Raw genomic sequence first — 26,649 nt, 5'->3', positions numbered from 1 at the left:
CTGTGGTTAATGTGCTCGGCTGAAAGGCTGAAGGTTTTGGTCCACCCAGAAGCACCTCGAAAGAAAGGCCTGGTGATCTACTTCTGAAAAATCAGTCACTGAAAATCCTATGAAATACAGTTCTACTCTGACACACATGGACTCACCAGGAGTTGGAATTGCCTGCTGTTTTGAAGTCTCAGAATAGGGCAGTTAGCAGTGCTCATAATATTTAATTACCATATCTGCACTAGAACTTCCTGTAGCCAGGCCCCACCCATTAAATCTGATTCCGAAGGGTACGGACTCTGGCCTACATGTAGCCTGGGGCTCATTAGACCTCTTGGGGTGGAGCGGGTATGTTGTTAGCCTCTTAAAATAGTCCTGAAATCCCAGCATGTCTAAGCTGATTTGAGTTCAGAAGCCACAATATATCTAGTTGCTATAGCTGAGCCTGGGATTAGAAAATCATGGACACAATGTAGGGCACTGCCAAGGAGGAGCTGTGGGAGGTAAAGAGAGAGAGACATATCCAAAGAAGGCCCTACGAGGGCTGGGAAAAATAGGAGGAAAAGGGAATTGTACAAGATGACGTACCAGAAGAAATTTTTGTAATTGTTTTATCATAACATAATTGTTTTACGCTTGTATTCACAGACTCTCTTGGGCTCTCTTCCAAAAGCTGACCGTGAAATTTTACCAGTTTGAAAGCAAACAGGATATTGTATCTCTTTGACTCTAATGTTTTTAGGAATAAAGATAACATGCTTTTAGGAAAGGCCGGAAAACATTAAAAACAAAACAACCCTCCCCCTATCCTAAACTGCGTACACTATAAAATTTTAGGTGACGTACTAAAACATATATATAACTAGTTAAATTTATCTGTAGATAAATGATGTCTTTTAAATCCCCAGCAACTACCCAGCCCACTACCATCAGGCTACCTGATGCCCTGCAGGCAGGGCAGGCCTCAGCCATGGTTAGGTCCACATTTCTTTTTTTTTTTTTAATTTTATTTTTTGTTGTTAAGAATATACACAGCAAAAAATACACCAATTCATGTTTCTACATGTGCAATTCAGTGACATCAATTACATTCTTTGAGTTGTGCCACCATTTCCACCCTCCTGTCCTGAGTTGTTTCTCCCCCGCTAACATCTAATCTATCCGATCGAATAAGAGGTTCCTAAGTTTCCTATCTAATCTTTTGAGTTGCTGTTGTTAGTTTGAATCCATATAGATAGATTTTATTTTATTTTTATTTCTTTGGCTTTAACAAACAAATTTATTCTCTCATAGTCTAGGAGGCTAGAAGTCCAAATTCAGGGTGCCAGCTGCAGGGGAAGGCTCTCTTTCTGTCAGCTTTGGGGGAAGGTCTTTGTCATTGATCTTCCCCTGGTCTAGGAGCTTGTCAGCACAGAGACCCTGGGTCCATAGGACGCATTCCACTCCCAAAGCACACATTCCGCTCCCAGTGTTTCTTTTCTGGTGGCATGAAGTCCCCCTTCCCTCTGCTTTTATATTCTCTCTTTTATATTTCAAAAGAAACAGACTCAAGATATAACCTAATTCTGTAGATTGAGTCCTGTCCATGAACATAACTGCCTCTAATCCTGCCTTATTAACATCATAGAGATTAGGGTTTACAACACATAGGAAAATCACAACAGGTCACAAAATGGAGGCCAACCACAGAATATTGGGAATCATGGCCTAGCCACGTTGACACATATTTTGGGGGATAAAATTCAATCCATGACAACCCCCAATAGAAATAATGAACCAATTAGCAGTCACTCTCCATTCTCCCTCCCTGCTCCCCCAGCCCCTGGCAACCACTAATCTACTTTCTGTCTCTATAGATTTGCCTATTTCTAGATTTTTCATATAAATGCAATCCTATAATACGTGGCCTTTTGTTTCTGGCTTTTTTCACTAAGCATAATGTTTCCAAGATTTACCCCTGTTGTAGCATATATCAGAACTTCATTCCTTTTTATGAGTTAATAATATTGGATCGTACAGATATACCACATATTTTATCCATTCATCAGTTGATGGACATTTGGGTTGTTTCCACCTTTTGGCTATTTCAAAAAGCGCTGTGGTGAACATTTGTGCTCATGTTTTTGTTTGAGCCCTTGTTTTCAATTCTTTTGGGTACACAGACTTTAAAAGAGCATGATGCTCAAGGCAGACATTCTTTACTACTTAAGCTAAATTATTGTTTAGTTTTAAGAAGACTTCAGGGGATATTTTTGTTTTAAGGTTTAAAGATTATCTCAGGGCAATAGTTGCAGGGGTTAATTTATCCTCCATGGCTCCAGAAGGTCTAGATTTCATGAGAATTTAAAAATTCTGTTCTACATTTTTCCCATTTTGATTAGGGTTCTTCTATAGAATCTTTGATTAAAACATTCAGTAATGTGGTAGCTGGACACCATGGAGGAGCTCAGGTCTCATGGCAAAGGACGCAGTTGTTCATGGAGGCAATTAGCCATACATTCCATTTCCTCCTCCTATTCCTGACTCTCCTTCTTCCTCTGTTGCTCCAGGCAAATACAGACCAATTGTTGTGCCTTGGCTGCATTTATTCTGAACAGTTTCTCTGAACTCCATTTTATATCCACCATAGGTAGCATACTAAACTACTCTCATCATAGGTTAAATGTGGTCATGATATTGCATTAGTATGAAATATCAGTAAATATAAAAAGGGATTTATCTCTCCCCTGAATATTATGCAGTCAAAATAAAATTTACATTACTCAATATTTCATACCTGCTCAGAATTTCAAGATGTTTGCATGCTTGTTTCCTTCAAGGCTCTAAAATACATATTTATTAAATTGTACTGGAATACATATCCCAGATATAAATTAAGCATAACTACAATAATAACTAAGAGCCCTGGTGGCACAGTGGTTAAGAGCTCAGCTGCTAACCCAAAGGTTGGTGCTTTGAACCCACCCACCAGTTCTGCAGGAGCAGACTTGGCGATCTGGTCCTGCAAAGACTATAGTCTAGTGGGCAAGCCAACATGGTACTATAGACACAAGCACCATGCCGTGCCTCCACAGCAAAGACCTGAAAAACTAAGTAAAACAGAGACAAACGTCAATCCTGGAACCTTAAGTGTCAAACGAAGAGATAAAGAACTCAACCACGTACTGAATGCAATAAGAAACTGACAGAGAAAGAGAGAGGAGAGGTAGTGAGTGGAGGTCCCCTATTAGCTTTGTTGTTAGGTGCTGTTGAGTCGGTTCCGACTCATAGTGACCCTATGCACAACAGACGAAACACTGCCTGGTCCTGCGCCATCCTTATAATCGTTGTTATGCTTGAGCTCATTGTTGCAGCCACTGTGTCAATCCACCTCGTTAAGGGTTCTCCTCTTTTCCGCTGACCCTGTACTCTGCCAAGCATGATGTCCTTCTCCAGGGACTCATCCCTCCTGACAACATGTCCAAAGTATGTAAGACACAGTCTCACCATCCTTGCCTCTAAGGAGCATTTTGGCCGCATTTCTTCCAGGACAGATTTGTTCATTCTTTTGGCAGTGCATGGTATATTCAATATTCTTCGCCAACACCACAATTCAAAGGCGTCAATTCTTCTTCAGTCTTCCTTATTCATTGTCCAGCTTTCACATGCATATGATGTGATTGAAAATACCATGCCTTGGGTCAGGTGCACCTTAGTCTTCAGGGTGACATCTTTGCTCTCCGACACTTTGAAAAAGTCCTTTGCAACAGATTTACCCAACGCAATGCGTCTTTTGATTTCTTGAATGCTGCTTCCATGGCTGTTGATTGTGGATCCAAGTAAAATGAAATCCTTGACAACTTCAACCTTTTGTCCGTTTACCATGGTGTTGCTCATTGGTCCAGTTGTGAGCATTTTTGTTTTCTTTATGTTGAGGTGTAATCCATACTGAAGTCTGTGGTCTTTGATCTTCATTAGCTAACACAGCTCAAATTCGCCATCTTGAACTCATCAGCCACCAAGATTGGGGGACACGGAGTATGGGAAGGCAGCTTCACAGAGCTCCCAGCAGGAGACAGAGCACCCAATAGCAAGCAATACACCCATCCCCACCCCTATCCTTCTTCCCCCTGCTTGGCCTCTGCAGCTTCCCTGCAGGCCACGGTTGCTCAGCAGGGTAGGCACCAGCTCCATGACACTTGGATTCACCCCACCCTCGCTGGCCGACTCCTTCAGTGCCATTTTTCTTTTACGTTGTTATTGCTTTTTTTTTGGCTTCTTTTAGTTTCTTCTTTCTCACCTTTTCCCCTTCCTTTCTCTCAAACACCTGACTCCGTGTGCCATCTCCACTTCTTCTTGACAGGCTGTGAAGTGCTGCTCAGCTGGGGAACTGCCACCCAAGTCTGCTCTGCCACAGTAGTGGGATCTCTGGGGGCATTTTTTTTCTTTTTTCCTTTCTGTTTTTCTTCATTTCGTGGTTTCTCATCTCTCTCTAGTATCCTTCTTTTCCTGTCTCCTGAACACCTGGTGCTGTGTGCCATCTCCACACTTTCTGGATGGTCTGTGCTGCTCAGTTTGGGGCCACTTCCCTGGTCTGCTCCACCACACCAGTGGGATTCCTGGGGGCATTTCTCTTTTTTTCTCTTTTATTATTATTACTTTTTTCCTTTTCTTCATTTTTTGGATTCTTGTCTCTCTCTAATTTCCTTCTTTTCCTGGCTCCTGAATACCTGGTGCTGTGTGCCATCTCTGCCCCATCTAGATAGGCTATGCAGTGCCTAGTGGCTTGGAAGCTACTTCTCCAGTCCATGCCACAAAGCTAGTGGGCTCCCTTGGGGATTTTTTTTTTCTTTTCTCAATTTCTTATCTCTCTCTACTATCTTTCCCTTTTCTCCTGAACACCTGGTGCCACGTACCATCTCTGGCCCTTCTAGACAGGCTGTGCAGTACTGCGTGGCTGGGGAGCCACTTCCCTGGTCTGTGCCACCACACCAGTGGGCTCCCTTGGGGCGTCATTTTTCTTCTTTTCTCAATTTCTTGTCTCCCTCTATCTTCCTTCCGTACCCTTCTGAACACCTGGCGACGTGTGCCATCTCCGCTCCTTCCTGATGGACTGTGCATTGTTACTCAGCTGGGGTCCTGCTTCTAGTGGGCTCCCTTAGAGCATTTTCTTTTTCTCTTCTTTTTTTCCTTGGTTGCTTATTTGTCTCTACCTCCTTTCCTTACCAGTCTCCTGAACATCGCGCACCTTATGCCATCTCCACTCATCCTGGATGGGCTGTGCAGCCCCGCTTGACTGGGGACCCACTTCTGGCAGGCCTCCTTGGGGCATTTTTTTTCTTTCTTTCCCTTTTTCTTCTTATTTTTTCTCTGTTTCTTGTCTCTCTTCCTTTCCTTCCCCCCAACCACCTGGCATCTTTTTTTTATTTTCTCAGTTTCTCGTCTCTCTCTACATTCCTTTCTCCTGACCACACAGTCAAGTATGCCTCTCTCTCTCTCTCTCTTTTTTAATATCTAGTTTCTTATCTCTCTCTCCCTTCCTTCCTTTCCTTTCTCCCACCCATCTAGCTGCGTGTGCCATATCCATCCCTTCCTGGTGGGCTGTGCCTCACTGCCTGGCTAGAAAGCCACTGGCACATGGCTTTCCCAGGTCTGTGCCACTCCAATGGCAGGCTCCCTCAGCACTTTCTTTTTGGTTCCTGTTTCTCTCTCCTATTTTTCTTTTTTCCCACACCCACTTTGCTCCACATATAACAACCTCCTCTCTCCCTCCTGTCTATCTGCACCACGTGCTGAACACTCCACCCTTAAGGAGCACAGGCATGGCCTACCAAAATCTGCCCTGCACTGACCCCTGGCCCTGCCCCACTGGCCCCAGTACGTGCCACAAACAACCCATCCAAGCCCCTCCCCTTCCACTGGACCTTCCCTGCTGCACCATAGCTGAGCAAATGGCTCTGCCCATTGGACAAGGTGGTGAGAAGTATCATGCCCATAGACAACAAATAACAATGAATTCCCAGCCCGCCTGCTCAGAGATAACCAAATAAAACAAAAAAGCAGGACGAACAAGTTTACAATCAATAAACGAAGAAAATAATTACTGAATGTACCAAAGACAACAGACAATATCAAATCATATTAAAAAAAACTGGACAAGATGGCTCCAGCAGGCATCCAACATAAAACACCAGAAGCAAAGGCACTTGAACTACCTGATAGGGAATTCACATCTTCAATATTCAGAGCTATCCAAGAGTTGAAGGGGAAAGCAGACGAAATGAGGAAAAAATAGAGAAAATCATGGAAAAAACAGGCAAAACAATGAAGAATTCAGGAAAGTTATACAGGAACAAAATGCCAAAATAAATTCACAACTAGAAATCATTCAAAAACAGCAATTAGAAATCCCAGAGATAAACAACATGATTTCAGAAATGGACACTATCATAGAAGGTCTGAGAAGCAGGTCTGAAACAATGGAAGACAGGATCAGTGAAACTGAAGACAAATACATGGATACCACTTTGAGGAAAAATCAGAGAAAAGAACAAAGAAAAATGAAGAAACCCTGAGTATGATGTGGGATGCAATTAAAAGCAAAAATTTGCGAGTGATCAGAGTTCCAGAACAGGGGGAGAAAACGGAAAACACAGAGAGGATCATTGAAGAACTGCTGGCAAAAACTTCCCTAATATCATGAAAGATGAAAAGCTAACCATCCAAGAAGCTCAACGAACCCCATACAGAATAGACCTCAAAAGAAAATCAACAAGGCATATTATAATCATACTTGCTAAAACCAAAGACAAAGAAAGAACCCTTAGGGCAGTTCAAGAAAAATGAAAAGTCACATACAGAGGGGAAGCAATAAGACTAAGCTTTGATTACTTGGCAGAAACCACACAGGAGAGAAGGCAATGGATGACATATAAAAAACCTTGAAAGAAAAAAATTGCCAACCAAGAATAATATATCCTGCAAAGCTATTGCTCAAATTTGATGGTGAAATTAGGACATTTCCAGATAAACAGAAATTAAGGGGATATGTACAAACCAAATCAAACTAACAAGAACTATTAAAGGGAGTCTTTTGATTTGAGAACAAACATTAGATGACAGCCTGAATCTAGAACACAAGACCGCATCAGCCACATACCAACCTAGGTAATGAACTCTCAAGGATTAACCAAAACTAAAAGACTTACAACAGAGAACCAGAAAGGCTAATCTGTAAATGACAACAATGTCAGAACAATAAAAGAGAGAATAAACGGTGTAGGTACAGAACTTTCAAATGAAGAGTAAGGCAAAGTGATACCAAGTAATAAAAGACTGGTTCAAATTTAGAAAGAGTAAATTTCAAGGTAATCACAAAGAAAGTTAACAAACCTACTCATCAAAATTAAGAAGAAAACATAGTCTCAATAAAAACAAAATCTACAAAAATGAAAGAAATGAAAAAGAAATCCACAAACAAAAGGAACTCAGCGCGTGAGAGCAAGAGGAACAAAGAAAATGTTACCACCACAAACAAAAAGCACTACAAAATGACAGCAATAAACTCACCCCTATCAATAATTACATTGAATGTAAATGGCCTAAATGCACCCATAAAGAGACAGAGTGACAGAATGGATAAAAAAGTAGGATTCATCAATATGCTGCCTACAACAGGAACACCTTAGAAACAAAGATATAAATCTATTAAAAATGAAAGGATGGAAAAAAATATATCAAGGAAACAGCTACCAAAAAAGAGCAGGAGTGGTAATACTAATCTCAGATAAAATAGACTTTAAAACAAAAGACAAAGAAGGGCATTGTATAATGATTAAAGCAATGATCCATCATGAAGACTTAACCATAATAAATATTCACCCACTAATGATGGGCTCCAAAATACATAAAAGAAACTCTAACAGAACTGAAAAGAGAAATAGACAGTTCCACAATAGGAGACTTCAACGCACCATTCTCGGTAAAGGACAGAACATCTAGAAAGACACTCAACAAAGATACAGAAGATCTAAAGGCCACAATCAGTCAACTTGACCTCACAGACATATATAGAACACTCTACACAATAGCTGCAAAGTACACATTCATTTCCAACGCACATGAAATCTTCTCCAGAACAGACCACATCTTGGCCACAAAGGAACCCTTGGCAAAATCCAAAACACTGAGATAATACAAAGTATCTTCTCTGATCATGACACCATCAAAGTAGAAATGAACAAGAACAGGAAGAGCAAGGAAAAAAAAAATCGATTACACGGAAACTGAATAACACCCTGGTTAAAAACCACTGGATAATAGAAGAAATCAAAGATGGAATCAAAAAATTCCTAAGATCAAACAAGAATGAAAACATATCATACCAAAACCTTTGGGACCCAGCAAAGGCAGGCTTCAGAGATCAATTTATAGCAATAGATGCACACATCAAAGAAGAAGAAAGAGACAAAATCAAAACAAAACATTAGCTACACCACTTGAACAAACAGAAAGAAAACAGCAGAAGAAGTCCACAGCCACCAGAAGAAAGGATATAATAAAGATCAGAGCAGAAATAAATGAAATGTGTGGTCATTAGGTCCTATCGAGTTGGCTGCGACTCACAGCGGCCCCATACACAACAAAATGAAACACTGCCTGGTCCTGCACCATCCTCACAATTGTTGCCATGCTTGAGCCCACTGTTGCAGCCACTGTGTCAATTTATCTTGCTGAGGGTCCTCCTCTTTTTCCCTGACCTTCCACTTTACCAAGCATGATGTCCTTCTCTAGGGACTGATCCCTCCTGATAACATGTCCAAATTGTGTGAAATGCAGTCTCGCCATCTTTCCTTCTAAGGAGCATTCTGGTTGTACTTCTTCCAAGACAGATTGTTCTTTGGGCAGTCCATGGTATAGTCAATATTTTTCACCAATACCACAATTCAAAGGTGTCAGTTCTTCTTCTGTCTTATTCACTGTCCAGTTTTTGCATGTATATGAGGCAATTGAAAGCACCATAGCTTGGGTCAGGAGCACCTTAGTCCTCAAGGTGACATTTCTGCTTTTCAACACTTTAAAGAGGTTTTTTGCAGCCGATTTGCCCAATGCAATGGGTCTTTTAATTTCTTGACTGCTGCTTCCATGGCTGTTGATTGTGGATCCAAGCAAAATGAAATCCTTGACAGCCTCAATGTTTTCTCTGTTTATCATGATGTTGGTCACTGGTCCAGTTGTAAGGATTTTTGTTTTATTTATGTTGTGGTGCAATCCATACTGAAGGCTGTGGTCTTTGATCTTCATCAGTAAGTGCTTCAAGTCCTCTTCACTTTCAGCAAGCAAGGTTGTGTCATCTGCATAATGAAGGTTGTTAATGAGTCTTCCTCCAATCCTGATATCCCGTTATTCTTCATAGAGTCCAGCTTCTCAGATTATTTGCTCAGCATACAGATTGAATAGATATGGTAAAAGGATACAACACTGACGCACACCTTTCCTGACTTTAAATCAGGCAGTATCCCCTTGTTTGAACAACTGCCTCTTGATCCATGTACAGACTCTCATGAACACAATTAAGTGTTCCAGAATCTCCATTCTTCTCAATGTTATCCACAATTCGTTATGATCCACACAGTCACATACCTTAGCATAGTCAGTAAACATCTCTCTGGTATTCTCCGCTTTCAGCCATGATCCATCTGCCGTCAGCAATGATATCCCTGGTTCCACGTCCTCTTCCAAATCTAGCTTGACCTTCTGGAAGTTCCCTGTTGATACACTGCTGCAGCCACTTTTAAATGATGTTCAAAAAAATTTTGCTTGCATGTGATATTAATGATAAAAAAAAAAAAAAACGGCCGCTATACTGTTCGATAATTTCTGCATTTGGTTGGATCAACTTTCTTGGGAATAGGGATAAATATGGATCTCTTCCAATCTGTTGACCAGGTAGCTGTCTTCCAAATTTCTTGGCATAGATGAGTGAGTGCTTCCAACACTGCATCTGTTTGTTAAAACATCTCAATTGGTATTCCGTCAATTCCAGGAGCCTTGTTTTTCACCCATCAACAGATGAATAGATAAACAAACCGTGGTACATACACACAATGGAGTCCTATGCAATGATAAAGAACAATGATGAATCTGCAGAGCAACTCCCAACATAGATTAATCTGGAAGGCATTATGCTGAGTGAAATAAGTCAATCACAAAAGGAGAAATATTGTATGAAACCACTACTATAAAAACTCATGAAAATGTTTACACACAAAAAGAAACAATCTTTGATGGTTACGAGGGAAGGGAGGGGATAGAAGAACACTAAATAAATAATAGATAAGTGGTAACTTTAGTGAAGGATAAGACAGTACACAACACTGGGGAAGCCAGCACAACTTGTCCAAGGCAAGGTCATGAAAGCTCCATAGACACATCTAAACTCCCTAAGAGACTGAATTACTGGGATGAGGGCTGTGGGGACCATGATTTCCAGGAACATCTAGCTCGATTGGCATACCATAGTTTATAAAGAAAATGTTCTACATCCTACTTTGGTGAGTAGCATCTGGAGTCTTAAAAGCCTGTGAGTGGCTATCTAAGATACTCCACTGGTCTCACCCCATCGGGAGCAAGGGATAATGAGGAAACCAAAGACACAAGGGAAAGGTTAGTCCAAAGGACTAATGAACCACAACTACCACAGCCTCCACCAGACTGAGTCCAGAACAACTAGGTGGTGCCCGGCTACTGCCACTGACTTCTCTGACAGGGATCACAATGGATAGTCCCAGACAGAGATAGAGAAAAATGTAGAACAAAATTCTAACTCACAAAAAAAGACCAGACTTACTGGCCTGACAGAGACGAGAAAATAGTTTGTGTTACAAACTGGGGAGAAATGATGGTGAAAAGAGGGAGAGTGGAGTACAGAGAAAACAGTCTTGCTCTTTAATTGCTCAGTGGACTTCAAAATATTTAGTTTTGTCAACATCAAGTTAATAGTGCTTTCAGGATATTGTTCTGAGGGCAGGACTAGTGTCTCGGTCATCTAGCGCTGATGTAACAAAGATCACAAGTGGATGGCTTTAACAAAGAGACATTTATTCTCTCAAAGCCTGGTAGGCTACAAGTCCAAATTCAGGGCGCTAGCTCCAGGGGATGGCTTTCTGTCTCTGCGGGCTCTGGAAGAAGGTCCTTATCACCAGTCTTCCCTTAGTACAGGAACCTCAGGTCCAAAGGACGTGCTCTGCTCCCAGCACTGCTTTCTTGGTGGTATGAAGTCCTCATGTCTCTGCTCGCTTCTCTTTTTTATATCTCGAAAGATATTGGCTTAAAACACTATCTAATCTTGTAGATCTCATCAATATAACTGCCACTAATACATCTCATTACATCACACTGATAGGATTTATAACACATAGGGAAGTCACATCAGATGACAAGACGGTAGACAATCATACAATCCTGGGAATCATGACCTAGCCAAGCTGACAGATATTTTGGGGGGACACAATTCAATTCATGACAACTAGCTACATAATTTGCAGAGCCCAACGTAAAATGAAATGCAGGGCTCTTTGTTCAAAAATTAAGAATTTCAAGATGGCAACAGCCAAGCATTAGACCAAGTGAAAGGCCCTTCTTAGTGAGGGGCTTGTGTGGCAATGCAGGTAATATACCCATCAGCTGGCCCCATCTGTTGGTGTAGCACAGAGCCTGGCACAGAGCAGGCTTTCAATAAAACTAGTTGTCGAATGAACAGAAAACAAAAAAACCCATTGATGTCAAGTTGATTCCGACTCATAGCAATCCTATAGTACAGAGTAGAACTGCCCCATAGAGTTCCAAGGAGCACCTGGTGAATTCCAACTGCTGACCTTTTGGTTAGCAGCCATAGCACTTAATGACTACAGTCACCAGGGTTTCCAATGAATGAACATAAAAAAGTTTATTTATTTATTTATGTTAACCCAGGATTAATTACTTTTTGATCTCCCCTGAGGATGGGCCCATACTTCAAGAAAAGCTGATTTTATTTGGCTTCAATTTCAAATCTCCTTTTATTGTTCTCTACCACGGAGTCTAGGTTTTTATGGAACAGCACTTTATGGAGATGGTTTTCCTGCAGGAATCATCCTTGAGGCCTGATGAGTTGCTGTCGCTTTGTTCATATTCCCTTGCACTTTCTGAGTTTGGCCACTTGAGGTCACCGCACCAGCAAGGTGAGAACTGGAGGAGCTGTCACTGTGGACATCCAGAATCAGTAGCTAAAATGCAAGGGGAATGGTTAGCTTATTACAGCCAATGTTTAAGTACTGCCTGTACTTTCCATTTTGATACAGTTTTATAACTACATATTAAACTACTTTTTAAAATACCTGAATGTGGGATAATTGCAACACTTACCCATTGCTGGTGTGAATGCAAAATTGCACAGCCATTGTGGAAAACAGTGTGGTGGTCCCTCAAAAAACTAGAAATAGAACTATCATATGACCCAGCAATTTCCCTCCTAGATACATACCCAAAAGACTTGAAAGCAGAGACTCAAATGAAACAGAAACTTGTACACAATGTTCATTGCAGCACTCTTCACAAGAGGCAAAATGTGGAAACAATCTAAATGTCCAGCGACAGATGAATAGATAAACAAAACGTGGTACATACATACAATGGAATACTTCTCAGACAGTAGGAGAAAACAAGTCTTGATACATGCTATAGTATGGATGGAGCTTTGAAGACATTATGCTGAGCTAAACAAGCCCATCATAAAAGGACAAATACTGTATACCCACACTTATATAAAAAGACAAGAAGAGGCAAATGTATAGGGCCTAAATTTTATTACTAGTTACCAGGGGTGGGAGGGAGGGGGAAAAGGGGGTTAACAATGATGGAAAAATCGCATTGATTAAGGGTAGAGTTGCACAACTGATTATTGTAATTGGTATCATTAAATTGCATGCCTTTAAAAAATTGAATTGGCAAAAGTTGTATGATAGATATATTTACAACAACATCATCAACAACAAAAGAGGAGAGTAGCTGCTGAGACTGCTAATGCATAACTGAACACCTCATGGGATTTGGTTCCTTGCTGTGGAGGTTTAGGATCATGGTTTCATAGGACATCCCAGTTAATTGACCTAATAACACGTTTAGTGCTTCTGTTGTACCTCCTAGTTCATTGCATAGCACCTGGGGCCTTAAAAGCTTGCAAGCAGCCATCTCCAAAGCATAGCAGCTGGTCTCTATTCATCTGCAGCAACAGGGGAAGGAGAGTCAGGAATATGAGGAGGATATGGAATGTGTGGCTAATTGCCTCCATGAACAACTGCCTCCTTTGCCACACAACCAGAAGAACTGGATGGTGCCTGGCCTCCGTTACTGAACATTTTGATCAAAGATTTCATAGAAGAATCCTGATCAAAAGGGGGGAAATGCAGTACAGAATGCCAAACTCTCATGGACTCTAGACTATCTGGAGCCATGTAGGGTGGATGAACCCCTGAAACTACCGCCCTGAGATAACCTTTAAACCTCAAATCAAAAATATCCTCTGGCATCATCTTAAAGGTGAACAACAGTTTAGCTTAACTAGTAAAAAAAAAAAAAAAAGTCTGTTTTGAGCATTATACTCTTTTAAGATCTATCTATATGGGATCAAACTGACAACAGCAACTCCAAAGATTAGGTAGGAACTTTAGTGGGCAGTGAATTTATGTTAACGAGGAAGGAACAACTCAGAAAAAGAGGGTGAGAATGGTTGTACAACTCCAAGACTGCAATCAATGTCACTAAATTGTACATGTAGAAACTGTTGAATGGGTGTATGTTTTCTATATATATCATCAACTACAGCAAAATAAATAAAATTTAGAAAAAAAAATCTGAATGATACTAGCAAAGTCTTGAGAGGCTATAGATCAGGATGTCTGCTCCAGAGTTCTTAGGGGTGGGGAGGGCAATGTTTTCATAGAGAAGTACCCATGTCATGACACATCTTTTTACAACATTAAGCTTGTCATCAGAAGTATTTGCATGTGGGTTATTCATTTAACACATATTTATTAGGCACCTACTGAATACAAGGCACTGGGCTGAGCAGTGAACAATATAGACATTGTCCCTGTCCCTGACTCAAGGAGAGCAGTGCCTGGAGGTGGAGACAGATTCAGCAATTTGTTTACCACCATAATATCTGCCCTAAACAACACAAAGGTCTACTGCCCCAAGGACAATGAACAGGCACTTGACTTACTACTGCAAGATCCAGGGGGCTTGCGAATGTGGATCCAGAACCAAGAGTTGAACCCAAAGATGTGTTCCTGTTCCCGCCTTCTACAACTGCAGGAAACTAATTTCAGGCAATCTCTGCCTACCAAAAGAAAAGCATCTAGAAATAATGAGGTTCAGGTCCAGAGCACCTTGACACACAATCAGGATATTTTGTTAATGATTAGAAAAAGAACACTTTTGTGTCTGTTTTTCATTTTACCAAAAACAAAACAAATCAAACAACAAACTCGTTGCTGTCGAGTCAATTCTGACTCACAGTGACCCTATAGGACACAGTAGAACTGCACCATAGGGTTTCCAAGGAATGGCTGGTAGATTCAACCAACTGATCTTGTGATTAACAGCTGAGCTCTTAACCACTGGGCGAACAGGGCTCCTTATTTTATCAAAGAGGAAGCTAAACACTGGGCTATCTGGTTTAACAACAAATGCCCGATAATGCTAGTGTCCACTGTTAATGTTGATTGAACCCTGGGCCAAACATTACATTAAAAAAAAAAAAAAATTACACACATTCCCATAATTGGTGTATTTTTATGCTTGGTGAGCTAGCATTGTCTCTAATTCATTCTTGAAGAAAATGAGGCTTAGACAAGTTCAGTAACCCTCCCGAAGCTCAACACTCAGGAAGAGATGAGTTGGAATTTGAACCCAAGCAGTTAAATGCCAGACCAGGGCAGTTGTATTCCACAGCCTCCTGAGGGAGCAGTTTCCCAGGATAGGTTTTTAGTCTCCAGACAAGGGACTCAAAGTATAAGGCGTTAACAACTAAGAGTTTATTTGCAGATTAAATTCTTACTTTGCTAGTTTTATAGTGGACAATAGAATACATCTCTTGCCTTGCTGGTCTTCCTGATGTGTCTTTCCCCCCCAAGAAGTCCTGAGGAGAGCTTATGGGATGGATCTCTGGAAGTCAGTACATATCCACTGCCAGAAAAATAACTCCACATGCACGTGCAGCCTGCCTATGTGTGCCCTACTACTCCCAGCCTCCTAGAATAGGCTGATGAAATCATTTCTCCTTTGGGTAAAACAACATTGGAACATTCTGCTTGTCTTTTTTTATAAACAGGAACTGTTTATAGCTCCATCTTTTCCAACTCACTAGCTGTGTGGCCTTGGGCAAGTGACTGAACCTCGCTTAATTATATTTATTTATTTATTTTACTGTGCTTTAAGTGAATGTTTAGAGCTCAAGTTAGATTCTCACACAAAAATTTATACACGCATTGTTATGCGACCCCAGTCGCTTTCTCTGTAATTTGACAGCACACTCCTCCTTTCCACCCTGGATTTCCCATGTCCATTCAAACAGCTCCTGTCCCTTTCTGCCTTCTCATTTTGCCTCCAGAGAGGAGCTGCCCGTTTAGACTCCTGTACCTACTTGAACTAAGAAGTGCACTCTTCAGGGGTATTATTTTATGTCTTATAGTCTAGTCTAACCTTTGTCTGAAGAGTTGGCTTCGGGAATGGTTTCAGTTCTGGGTCCGGGGGCCATATCGTCCAGGGTTCCTCCAGTCTCAGTCAGACCATTAAATCTGGCCTTTTTACTAGAATTTGAGTTCTGCACCCCACTTTTCTCCTGCTCTGTTAGGGACTCTATGACAGTCATTGGTGATAGCTGGGCACCATCTAGTTCTTCTGGTCTCAGGCTCATGCAATCTCTGGTTTATGTGGCCTCTTCTGTCTCTTGGGCTAGTATTTTCCTTGTGTCTTTGGTGTTCTTCATTCTCCTTTCCTCCAGGTGTGTCGAGACCAATTGATCCAGCTTAGATAGCCATTCCCTAGCTTTTAAGACCCCAGATGCCATTCACCAAAGTGTAAACTTTGTTACGCCAGTTGACCTAGATGTCCCCTGAAACCATGGGTCCCCAGACCCCCATCCCTGCTACTCTGTCCCTCGAAGTGTTTGGTTGTGTTCAGGAAACTTCTTAGCTTTTGGTTTAGTCCACTTGTGCTGATTTCCCCTGTATTGCATGTTGTTCTTCCCTTCACCTAAGATAATTCTTGTCTACTATCTAGTTAGTGCATACCCCTCTCTCTCCTTCCCCACCCTTGTAACCATCAAAGAATGTTTTCTTCTGTTTAAACCTTTTCTTGAGTTCTTATAATAGTGGTCTCATACAATATTTGCCCTTTCGTGCCTAATTTCACTCAGCATAATGCCTTCTAGATTCATTCATATTATGAGATATTTCACAGACTTATCATTGTTCTTTATCATTGTGTAATATTCCATTGTGTGAATGTATCATAATTTTTCTATTCATTTGCCTGTTGAGGGGCACCCAGGTTGTTTTCATCTCTTTGCTTTTGTGAACAGCGCTGCAATGAACATGGGTGTACATATATCTATTTGTGTGATGGCTCTTATTTCTCTAGGATGTATTCCAAGGCGTGGGATTGCTATATCATATGGAACTTCTATTTCTAGCTTTTTAAGGAAGCACCAAATTGATTTCCAAAGTGTGAAACTCTCTTAATTTTAATTTCTTCAAATTAAATTGGGAATGATAAAAGTACCTCGAAGGACTGTAGTAAAGATAAAGTTAGATAATATAAAGGGCTTTGCAAATAGTCAGTGCTCAGTAAATAGCAATATGATTTTTATTTTGGCCTATAGCTGAGATTCTTTATTTGAGAGCCTTTTAGAAATGCATCACTTTAGAATAGGCTTTTTGGGAGCACTTTTACATATTTATATGTGACATCTATATTCATGATTAAAATCTACACAGCTATTTATTTAGTACCACTCTGCTTTCTTAGCAAAAACCTTCAGGTACTAATGCAGCTGTCAGAAGTCACGGAGGGAACGAACCAGCAAAAGCTGTTGCAGAAGGCAGAAGTGGTAAATAGACTTCCTTCCATCTTGACTTGAGTTGTGCTTATGTTGAAGCAATCTTTATGGGCAGGTGTTGAGGTAATCTTTATGGGCAGGTGTTGAGGTAATCTTTATGGGCAGGTGTTGAAATAGGCCTGGAATGAAGAGTGCCTGAGCAGGGGTGGATTCCCAGAGTGGGTGTACGGGGTGGGAGGATTTGAAGATGGGTTTGGATAGCTGGTGTTAGAATTGGTGAAGAGAAGGGGAACAGGTCTGGGTAATGAATATAGGAGAGGAATGTCCCAGCAGGAGGCAGCTGCCAATAGAAAACTGTCCTGCACCATGCCCCGCTCTCCTCACCTTCCTTTACAAAACAATGAGTTCTGGCCATGCACATTGACTGAGCTCAGCTAGTCTGCCAATTCCTATAGAGAACTGGCTTTTTATTCTTTTTATTATCTTTGTAGAAGGGTATGGAACTTGGCCTAATTCCATAAGTCTCAGGTTCAATTTTCAAAAGGTTTCTTATCCTCTCTCAAAGCTGAGCCTTCAACTAGGATGTCTGGGCAGTACAAACAGCTTGTGATCAGCTTCTAACCCAAAAGTTAGTGGTTCTAATTCACTCAGTGGCTCTGTGGAAGACAAGGCCGGGTGAACTATTCCCATAAAGACTACAGCCAAGAAAATGCTATGGAGCACTTCTGTAACACATGGGGTCACCATGAGTTAGGGTCAACTTGATGGTGGCTAATAACAACAACAATACCAGGTGGGAGCGGCTCAGTAATTGGAGAGGCAGTCAACTAAGGAAAAATTCCAATTTTTTTACTATCGTAAAATATATATAACAAAACATTTGCCATTTCAACCATTTTTAATGTGTACAATTCAGTGACATTAATTATATTCACCATGTTGTAGAACCATCACCACCATCTATTAAAATTCAATTTTTTTACAACTCCATAAAAAACAGTTGTACAAGAATCCAAAACACTGTGATCTAGGTATACAGATGTGGCTTGATCCAGGGATAAAACCTTAAATAACCAGAGGACTAGATGAACTTATCTTCTGGCAAAAGTTTATATTGTTTTTTGCATTGAAGCTCTTGATAAAAGTGGGCATCGGGGAATCTGAAGTAACATTCTCTGTTGGTGCTTCTATTAAGGCAACTGATTACAGACACATTAGAGAACATTTTATTTAATGTCAATATATAAACAACAAGTTTGAAGAAACTAATTTTTTATGGTTTGATATTGCTCTAATTCCTAATTGTTACCAATCACAGATTAACCAAACTCCTACCTTATGTTCAGACCTGTTCGGAAGACTCCTTTCTAACTCGTCCTGAATTCTTTCTGGTGGCTTGAGGGCGGCAGCATTGTTTTGTTTCAAAACTCCTCCAGCTTTCTCTCAGCTATGTGCAGAACTCTGTGAAGAAGTACAGGAAGTTACAAAATCTAAAAAAAGTCATCTTTGAACTCAAGGACCTTAACATGGTGTGTGACAATACTGGTGAATTTGGGTAGAGGCTTTGTTTCTGCATATTCTCAACACTTATTGGGCCCATACTAAGTATGAGAGGTAGAATAATGGCTCCCTAAAGAGGTCCATGTCCTAATCTCTGGAACCTGTAAATGTATTCTTACATGGCACAAGGGACTCTGCAGATATGATTACGGTTAAGGACTTTGACATACATTATCCTGGATTATGTGGATGGGTTCAACCTAATCAGATGATTTCTTAAAAGCAGAGAACCTTTCCTGGCTGAGGTCAGAGCCAAAGGGAGATGTGACTACAGAAGAATGGTTAGAAAGACGCAATGTTGCTGACTTCGAAAATGGAGGAAAGGAGCTATGAGCCAAGAAGTGTGGGTAGCTGGGAAAGACAAGGAAATAAATCTCCCCTAAAACCCGTTGCCATTGAGTCAATTCCGACTCACAGTGGCCCTATAGGACAGAGGAGAACTGCCCCATAGTTTCCAAGGAGCGCCTTGTGGATTTGAACTGCTGACCTTTAGGTTAGCAGCCATAGCACTTAACCACTACGCCACCAGAGTTTCCAAAATCTTCCCTAGAACTTCCAAAAAAGAACACAGTCCTGCCTAGTGAGACTCATGTTGGACACTAAATGTGTTTGTTTTTTTTTTTAAGCTAGTAAATTCGCAGTAATTTTTTTTAGCAGCAATAGAAAACTAATACAAACGGGACAATAATACAAGGTAGACACTAAAACTATTATTACCATTTACAATGGGTGAACTGAAACATGGTGGAATTAGGTCATATAGCTGAAGGAGCCAGGAATTAAGTTGAGGACATCTGTCTTCAGAGCTCAGGCTCTTAACTATTATACAATATATGGCCTCCATACCTTCCAGGATTTTGGGCAGGGGGGAGAATGGAGGTAAGCTTCAAGTAAAAGCTCACTGAAGGGAGTGAGTTATAGAGAGGGATAGTAAAGAGGTTGGTTGACTCAAAAGGAAGTTCAGAGCCCTGGGTTAATGGAGACCTGAGAGTAGTTGCCCCTCAGGCTAGGTTTGCACTCTGTTCCTGATTAATCTTCCTCAGTCAGTGCTTTGATCATGACAAACTGGTTTACCCAGAGTCCTACAAACATGTCATTAAACAAGACCCTTTTCTACACTGGTACCCTTGCCCAAACCACTTCACCTCTGTTTCCCACAGGTCTGATGTCCACCTCCTCCGGAGAGCTCCCCATCCCTCCTCACCCCAGCCCACAGCGACCCAGGGGCACTTGGGTTCAAGGACTTTGGCTTGAAATCACACATCAGCCCCTGGGTCTCTTGTATCTTTCCCATGGTGTCTTAATTTCTTGCCATTTAATTTTTCTAGCGGTTATAACTCACTTCCAAGTTGACTGGCCCCTCATGAACTTCCTGAGAGTAGGGATATGAATCCATCCAGAGCGGGTTGTCAAGGACACCGACTTATTGGTTCATTCCTAAGATAAACCTTACAACACACAATTTTGCTTTTCTTGAGTGCATGTCCGCCTTTCTCCGACTCCCCATTTTCGAGTCGTAGCGACCCCATGTGATAGAGTAAAACTGCCCAATAGAGTTTTCCAGAGTATGTTAAGCCCGTTGTTAAACGTTCTCATAGCTTTTATTACATATTATTTGGCGATGATTACTTGATTGCCCACCTTCCTCATTACTGCTGTATCTCCAGCGCGTAGCAGAGGTTCAGGAACACAAAAATATATGTTAAAGCCAAAAGGTTTGTCACTAGGTGACAACTAGGAGTAAGTCGTGGGGGAGGGGGGGAGGTGAAGCCGCACGGCGACCTCAGCGAGTCTCAACTCCCAAACGCTGGCAGCACCTTGACTTCTCGAAGGTGCCGGCGCCGAAACGCCCCCGCGCCGCCGCACTCTTCGCGCCCGGGTGCCCCTACGCCCTCCGCTCCCCGCGCCCCCGCACCACCGCCCCTCGCACCCCACCCTATCCCCGCCCCACCGCCCCTCGCACCCCACCCTATCCCCGCCCCTTTCCCCGCCCCCTCCGCGCTCGCGACACATGCCGCTCGCCCCCGCGTCCGCGCGGCGCCGCGCCTCGCCGGCTCCTTAGCGTCCGGCCAAGATGGCGGAGAGCGCTGAGGGTCTGGGCACCATCCCGGAGCACGAGCGGATCTTGCAGGAGATCGAAAGCACAGACACTGCCTGCGTGGGGCCCACTCTCCGGTAAAGCTCTCATGCCCCCGGGCTTCGGGCTGCCCCCGCCGGCAGCTCTTCAGCAGCTGGGCGGGGCGCTCACCGCCAGCCGCGCGCTGGGCGGCCCGACAGGTGGTGCGCGCGGGGGCGCTGCCGGGGCGGCGGACTAGGGCCCGGGCGGGTGTGGGCGGCTGCACCTGTCCGCGTGGTGGCGGCGCGGACCGCCTCAGCCGCGGGAGCTGTCACCGCGCAGCCAGTGGGTGTGGCTGCCTTGGCCCTTCTGACCCCCGGAGGCGCGGCGGCCCTGCCCCGCGTTCGCCCGCCGGCCCCGGCCCGGGGTCCCCAGGACCCGCCTCAGGCCTGGCCCGCTCCGCGTCTGCAGGGCGGCTAAGGTGGCTGACAGCGGGAGTGACCGGGGCGAAGGTTACCTGCCGGCAGCCGGCGTGACCGAAGTGCCGAGGCGCGCGCGGAAGAAAACCCTGGCGCGGTGGGCTGCCACGGGCGTGGGGGAATGGAAGTTAAGCGGGAGACTCCAGCACCATTATCCCGGCGCACGGCCCTGAGTGGGCGAGAAGGGAGCGTGGGCTGGCGGGAAGGAGCTGAGGCTCAGAAACACGCTGGTGTTAACTGTGTGCTCACAGAGCGTGCCTCTGGGGAGAAAGCTTACACTTATTCACGAGCGTTTCGTTAATTTTGCATCAGTTTTTCTGTTTATTTTAAAAAGGACCCTAAACCACCCCCTAAAAAAAAAACAGTACTAGGTAATCGATATTCTGTGCCAGATTGAATACCTGCTGTCCTAAAAGAATATTATCCAGAGAATGTACAGATCCATTAGATTAGGTTAGGGACTCTCTTCAAGAATAAAAACCAGTTTCTGTCCAGTGGATTCTGACTCATGGCGACTCCATGTATTTATTGCACAGTAGAGCTTTTTTTTTTTTAGAGCTGCTCCATAGGGTTTTCATGGCTGTAACCTTTGAGAAGCAGATCACCACATCTTTCTTCTGAGGCACCCCTAGTGGGTTCCAGGTGAATTAGAACTGTCAGCCTTTCTGTTAGGGCAGAGTGCTTACACTAGCTCCACCCAGGGAATTTAAGGTTTTATGTTTAGCAGTGATGATGATGAATGAAATTACGATTCATTTGGTCAGGGAACTTTGGGCAGATTTTGCTTTATCATTAGTATTTTCTTCAGAATACACTTGCTAGGAATGGAGCAACATATGATTTGTGGACCTGTGGATGTAGTTACATTGTAAATTTACCTTTCCCTGAGAGTCAAGAGTCCTGTGTTTTTGCTTTACCCTTGTCTTGCCACTGATGAGGTGTGCAGTCATGGGTAAAAATAATTTAACTTCGCTGGACCTGGGTTACTTTATTTGCAGAATGGGGAGATGGAGTTTTGGTGCCTAAAAACTTGGGACAGTAGGGACCTTGTCTATTTGTTCACTTCTGTATCCCTAACACCAAGCATGTGTTAGGCATGTGATAAATTTTTGTCGTATGAAGTTCCTGCTGTGAACGATAATTAGTGCATTTCCTTAAATTTCCAAGGTAATTACTTCTTTTCATAAAACTATTTTGGTAATGAAAGTAGAAATCATAGATTAAAAGGATGTTTTGTCCTTGTTACTGCATGGCGAGACTGAAACAATACAGGATGTGGTATAATTATAAGAGAAGTCCATTTTTGAAAGTAGTGTTGCTTGAAATGCTTCACCTTGGGAAAAAGAGATGAAGTTAACATGGAAGGAAATTTTGAAATAGATTGAGAGGCTTTTGGGACACAAACAATACAGTTGATCTGAAAATTTTGAAATAGATCGAGAGACTATTGGGACACAAACAATACAGTTGATCCACATTATTTGTGAATTCGTATTTGTGAATTTGCGTACTCACTCGAGTTTATTTGTAACTCCAAAATTAATGCTTAGTGTGCTTTCACAGTCATGTGCAGAGTGACAAAAAATTTGAGTCACCTTATATACATGTTTTCAGCTGAGGTCAGACAAGGCAGTGCTCTGCCTTCTTGTTTCAGCTCTCAGACTGTCAACAAGTGTCCTTTTTGCGATCTATTTAGTGCCATTTTTTTCTTACATTTTTGTGCACTTTGTTGCTGATTTTGCTGTTTAAAATGGCCTCCAAGCATAGTGCTGAAGTACTGTCTAGTGTTCTAAGCATAAGAATGCTGTCATGTACCTTAAGGAGAAAATATGTACGTTAAGTATGTTAGATAATCGTCATTCAGTTGTGAGTTATAGTGGTGTTGACCATGAGTTCAACGTTAACCAGTCAACAATATATATTAAAGGAAGTGACTTTAAACAGAAACACATAAAACAAGGTATTGTAGTAATGTTAACAAAAACGTTGTGACCAGAGGCTCAAAGAAACCCAACCCTCTGTTTCCCCTAGGAGCAGTGGTTCAGCATACACTAGTTCAGTGTGCAGCGTGACTTTATAGAACATGACTGCTGTGAATAATAAGAACCAACTGTATATGTGTTCAGTGTTATCATCCAGTTCTCTTTTGCCAGACAGTTGTGTCACCTGCTTACTCTGTTGAAACCCACTGTTTAGCACACTGCAGTGAACTATATATACACTGGTCATCTCTCATGTGGAGCCCTGGTAGCGCAGTAGATAAGAGCTCAGCTGCTGACCATAAGGTTGGCAGTTTCAAAATACCAGCTGCTCCTTGGAAACATTATGGGATAGTTCTGTTCTATACCACAGGAATCAACTCAACGGCAATGGGATGGGACACCTCTCATGTATAAGCAGAGTAGGAATCAACTCAACGGCAATGGGATGGGACACCTCTCACGTATAAGCAGACTCTTTGTTTGCCTACATAAAAGGCACTGCTAGTAGTCCTTTCTCTTGACCAGTGTTTAAGCTACTCCTATTTCCCCCTATTTTTTTCTAATTTCATCAAGTAAAATGCAAATATTATATTTTTCAAAATCCTTTATTATGGAGAATTTAAATGTGAACCCATCATCTAGCTCCTGGCCAATCTTGTTTGGTCTTTTCCCCTATCCACTCTTTCTCATCTTAGATGATCTTGAAGCAGATTCCAGACATCCGTTTGTCCTACCGATGTTATTTTTTGTTGCTATTTCCTAATGTTTTACCTGGCCTGTAGGCTTATGTTACTATTTTATTATTTTTTCCAGTGGCACTCTTTTTTAGCCTGATCTTTCAGTTTTTCTCAGGTCTAGCTTTTTGTGGGGGGTGTGTATCATTGCACACATGTTAATTTTTCTTTCCTTTTTCTCTCATTCATGCTTCTAAGAACTGTCTGTGTTGATGTGAGAAATTCTAATTCATTGTTTGTAACTGCTATATAGTATTCTGTATGTTTATTCACCACATTACAGTTACCATTTCGGTTAACATTGTTATTAGGTGCCCTGGAGTTGGTTCTGACTCATAGCGACCCTATGTACAACACAACGAAACACTACCCACTCATGCACCATCAGTTCCCTGAGTAATGGAGAAATTTAGGTCTCTTCCAACTCCCCACTACAGCAGACAACATTGCTATGAACACCATCATGCATTTTCCCACTTGGTTGTATATGAGAATTTTTCTGGGACATATCCTAGGAATTGTATGATTTTGTTCACTCTTCTTCTTCCCCACTGCCAATACCCTAGTTCAGGAGACTGTCCTCTTTTACCTGAATTATTGTACTGGACTTCTAACTGTCCTTCCTTCCTCCATCCTTGCCCCATTTCAGTCCTTTCTTGCTGTTCAGCCAGACTGATCTTTCTGCAACACTCATCTAATGATGATATGCAGTTCTTAAATAGGGGAACAAAAGTTTTCTATTGCTCTTAGTTTGAAGTATAAATTCCTTAAATGACTTTCAAAGTGTTTCATGATCTAACTCCCCTAGTTTGCGTTTTGCACTCTAGTCATAATGAATTTTTTCAGTTCCTTAAACACACTTAAGTTTTTTCCCTTATCTCTAGGTTCAACAGTGCTGTTTCTTCTGCCTAAAACCAATCAAACATACCAAAAACCAACCCTGGCATGGTCTACTTTGAATGCCAGTATTAGACATTACTTCTTTTGGGAAGTCTCTGATCCTCACCTAGTCTGGATCAGTTGCACCTCTTATGTGTTTCATAACAATTTATATTTCTCCTATAATAAATAGTACTTCTCACATTGTTCCATAGTTGTCTACTTGTTTTTTATATCTTCAAGAAGTTTGGAAGGTAGCTACCTAGGCAGCCGACAAGAAGACGTCCGTATTCGTGCCCATGCCAAAGAAAGGCCATCAAATGAATGCAGAAATTATCAAACAATATCATTAATATCATACATTAGCAAAATTTTGCAGAAGATAGTTAAAAAATGGCTTTGGCCTTAAATTGAGAGGGAACTGCCAGATGTTCAAGCTGGATTCAGAAGAGGATGTGGAATGAGGAATATCATTACTGTTATCAGATGGATCTTGGCTGAAAGCAGAGTATACCAGAAAGATGCTTATTGGTATTTTATCAACTATGTGAGGGCATTTGACTGTGTGAATCATAACAAATTATGGATAACATTAGAAGAATGGGATTTCCAGAACACTTAATTGGGTTCATGCAGAACTTGTACATGGATCAAGAGGCAGTCATTCGAATAGAACAAACAGATACTACATGGTTTAAAATCAGAAAAGGTGTGTGGCAGGGTTGTATCCTTACACCTTACTTACTCAGTCTACCTGCTGAACAGATATTCTGAGGAGCTGGACTATATGAAGAAGAATGTGGCATCATGATTGGAAGAACACTTGTTAACAGTCTGTGATACGCAGATGATACAACCTTCCTTGCCAAAAGTAAAGATAACTTGAAGCACTTATTGATGAAACTCAAAGACTATAGCCTTCAGTATGAATTACACCTTAACATGAAATGAAAATCCTTGTGACTGGTCTGATTAACAACGTCTTGATAAATGGCAAAGAAATTTAAGTTAGCAAGAATTTCAGCACTGCTGGTGGGAATGTCAAATGGTACAACCACTTTGGAAATCGATTTGGCGCTTCCTTAAAAAGCTAGAAATAGAAGTACCATACGATCCAGCAGTCCCACTCCTTGGAATATATTCTAGAGAAATAAGAGTCTTTACATGAACAGATATATGCACACCCATGTTTATTGCAGCACTGTTTATAATAGCAAAAAGATGGAAGCAACCAAGGTGCCCATCAACAGATGAATAGATAAATAAATTATGGTATATTCACACAATGGAATACTACGCATCGATAAAGAACAGTGAGGAATCTGTGAAACATTTCATAACATGGAGGAACCTGGAAGGCGTTATGTTGAGTGAAATTAGTTACAAAAGGACAAATATTGTATAAGACCACTATTATAAGAACTTGAGAAATAGTTTAAACTGAGAAGAAAACATTCTTTTGTGGTTAGGCGAGGGAGGAGGAGGGAGGGTGAGAGAGGGGCGTTGACTAATTAGATAGTAGATAAGAACTACTTAAGTGAAGGGAAAGACAGCACACAATTCAGGGGAGGTCAGCAGAATTGGACTAAACCAAAAGCAAAGAAGTTTCCTGAATGAACTGAATGCTTCGAAGGCCAGTGTAGCAGGGACAGGGGTCTGGGGGCCATGGTTTCAGGGGACATCAAAGTCACTTGGCATAATAAAATCTATTAAGAAAACATTCTCCATCCCACTTTGAAGAGTGGTGTCTGGGGTCTTAAACGCCAGCAAACAGCCATCTAAGATGCATCAATTGGTCCCAACCCACCTGGATCAAAGGAGAATGAAGAACACCAATGACACAAGGCGGTTACAAGCCTAAGAGACGGAAAAGGCCACATGAACCAGAGAC

At 41.9% G+C, this 26,649-nt stretch overlaps 1 protein-coding gene across 2 annotated transcripts in view; it reads left to right on the top strand.

The window, feature by feature from the left end:
• The window catches only part of EXOC6 (exocyst complex component 6), a 243,138-nt gene that overhangs the window by 4,187 nt on the left and 212,302 nt on the right, over window positions 1-26,649 (top strand). Inside the window, exon 1 of one of the 2 annotated variants that reach the window (XM_003409007.4) lies at window positions 20,670-20,803. The exons of the other annotated variant lie outside the window; for it this stretch is intronic. Within the exon in view, the coding sequence (XP_003409055.2) occupies window positions 20,703-20,803 (101 nt within the window). The 5' untranslated portion in view covers window positions 20,670-20,702. Of the gene's footprint in view, window positions 1-20,669; window positions 20,804-26,649 lie in introns of those variants that run through there. 2 annotated transcript variants of the gene reach the window in all.

Source organism: Loxodonta africana, chromosome 16, assembly GCF_030014295.1.
Source record: "Loxodonta africana isolate mLoxAfr1 chromosome 16, mLoxAfr1.hap2, whole genome shotgun sequence".
Taxonomy (NCBI): domain Eukaryota; kingdom Metazoa; phylum Chordata; class Mammalia; order Proboscidea; family Elephantidae; genus Loxodonta; species Loxodonta africana.
This window is presented reverse-complemented; position numbering and strand designations above follow the sequence as displayed.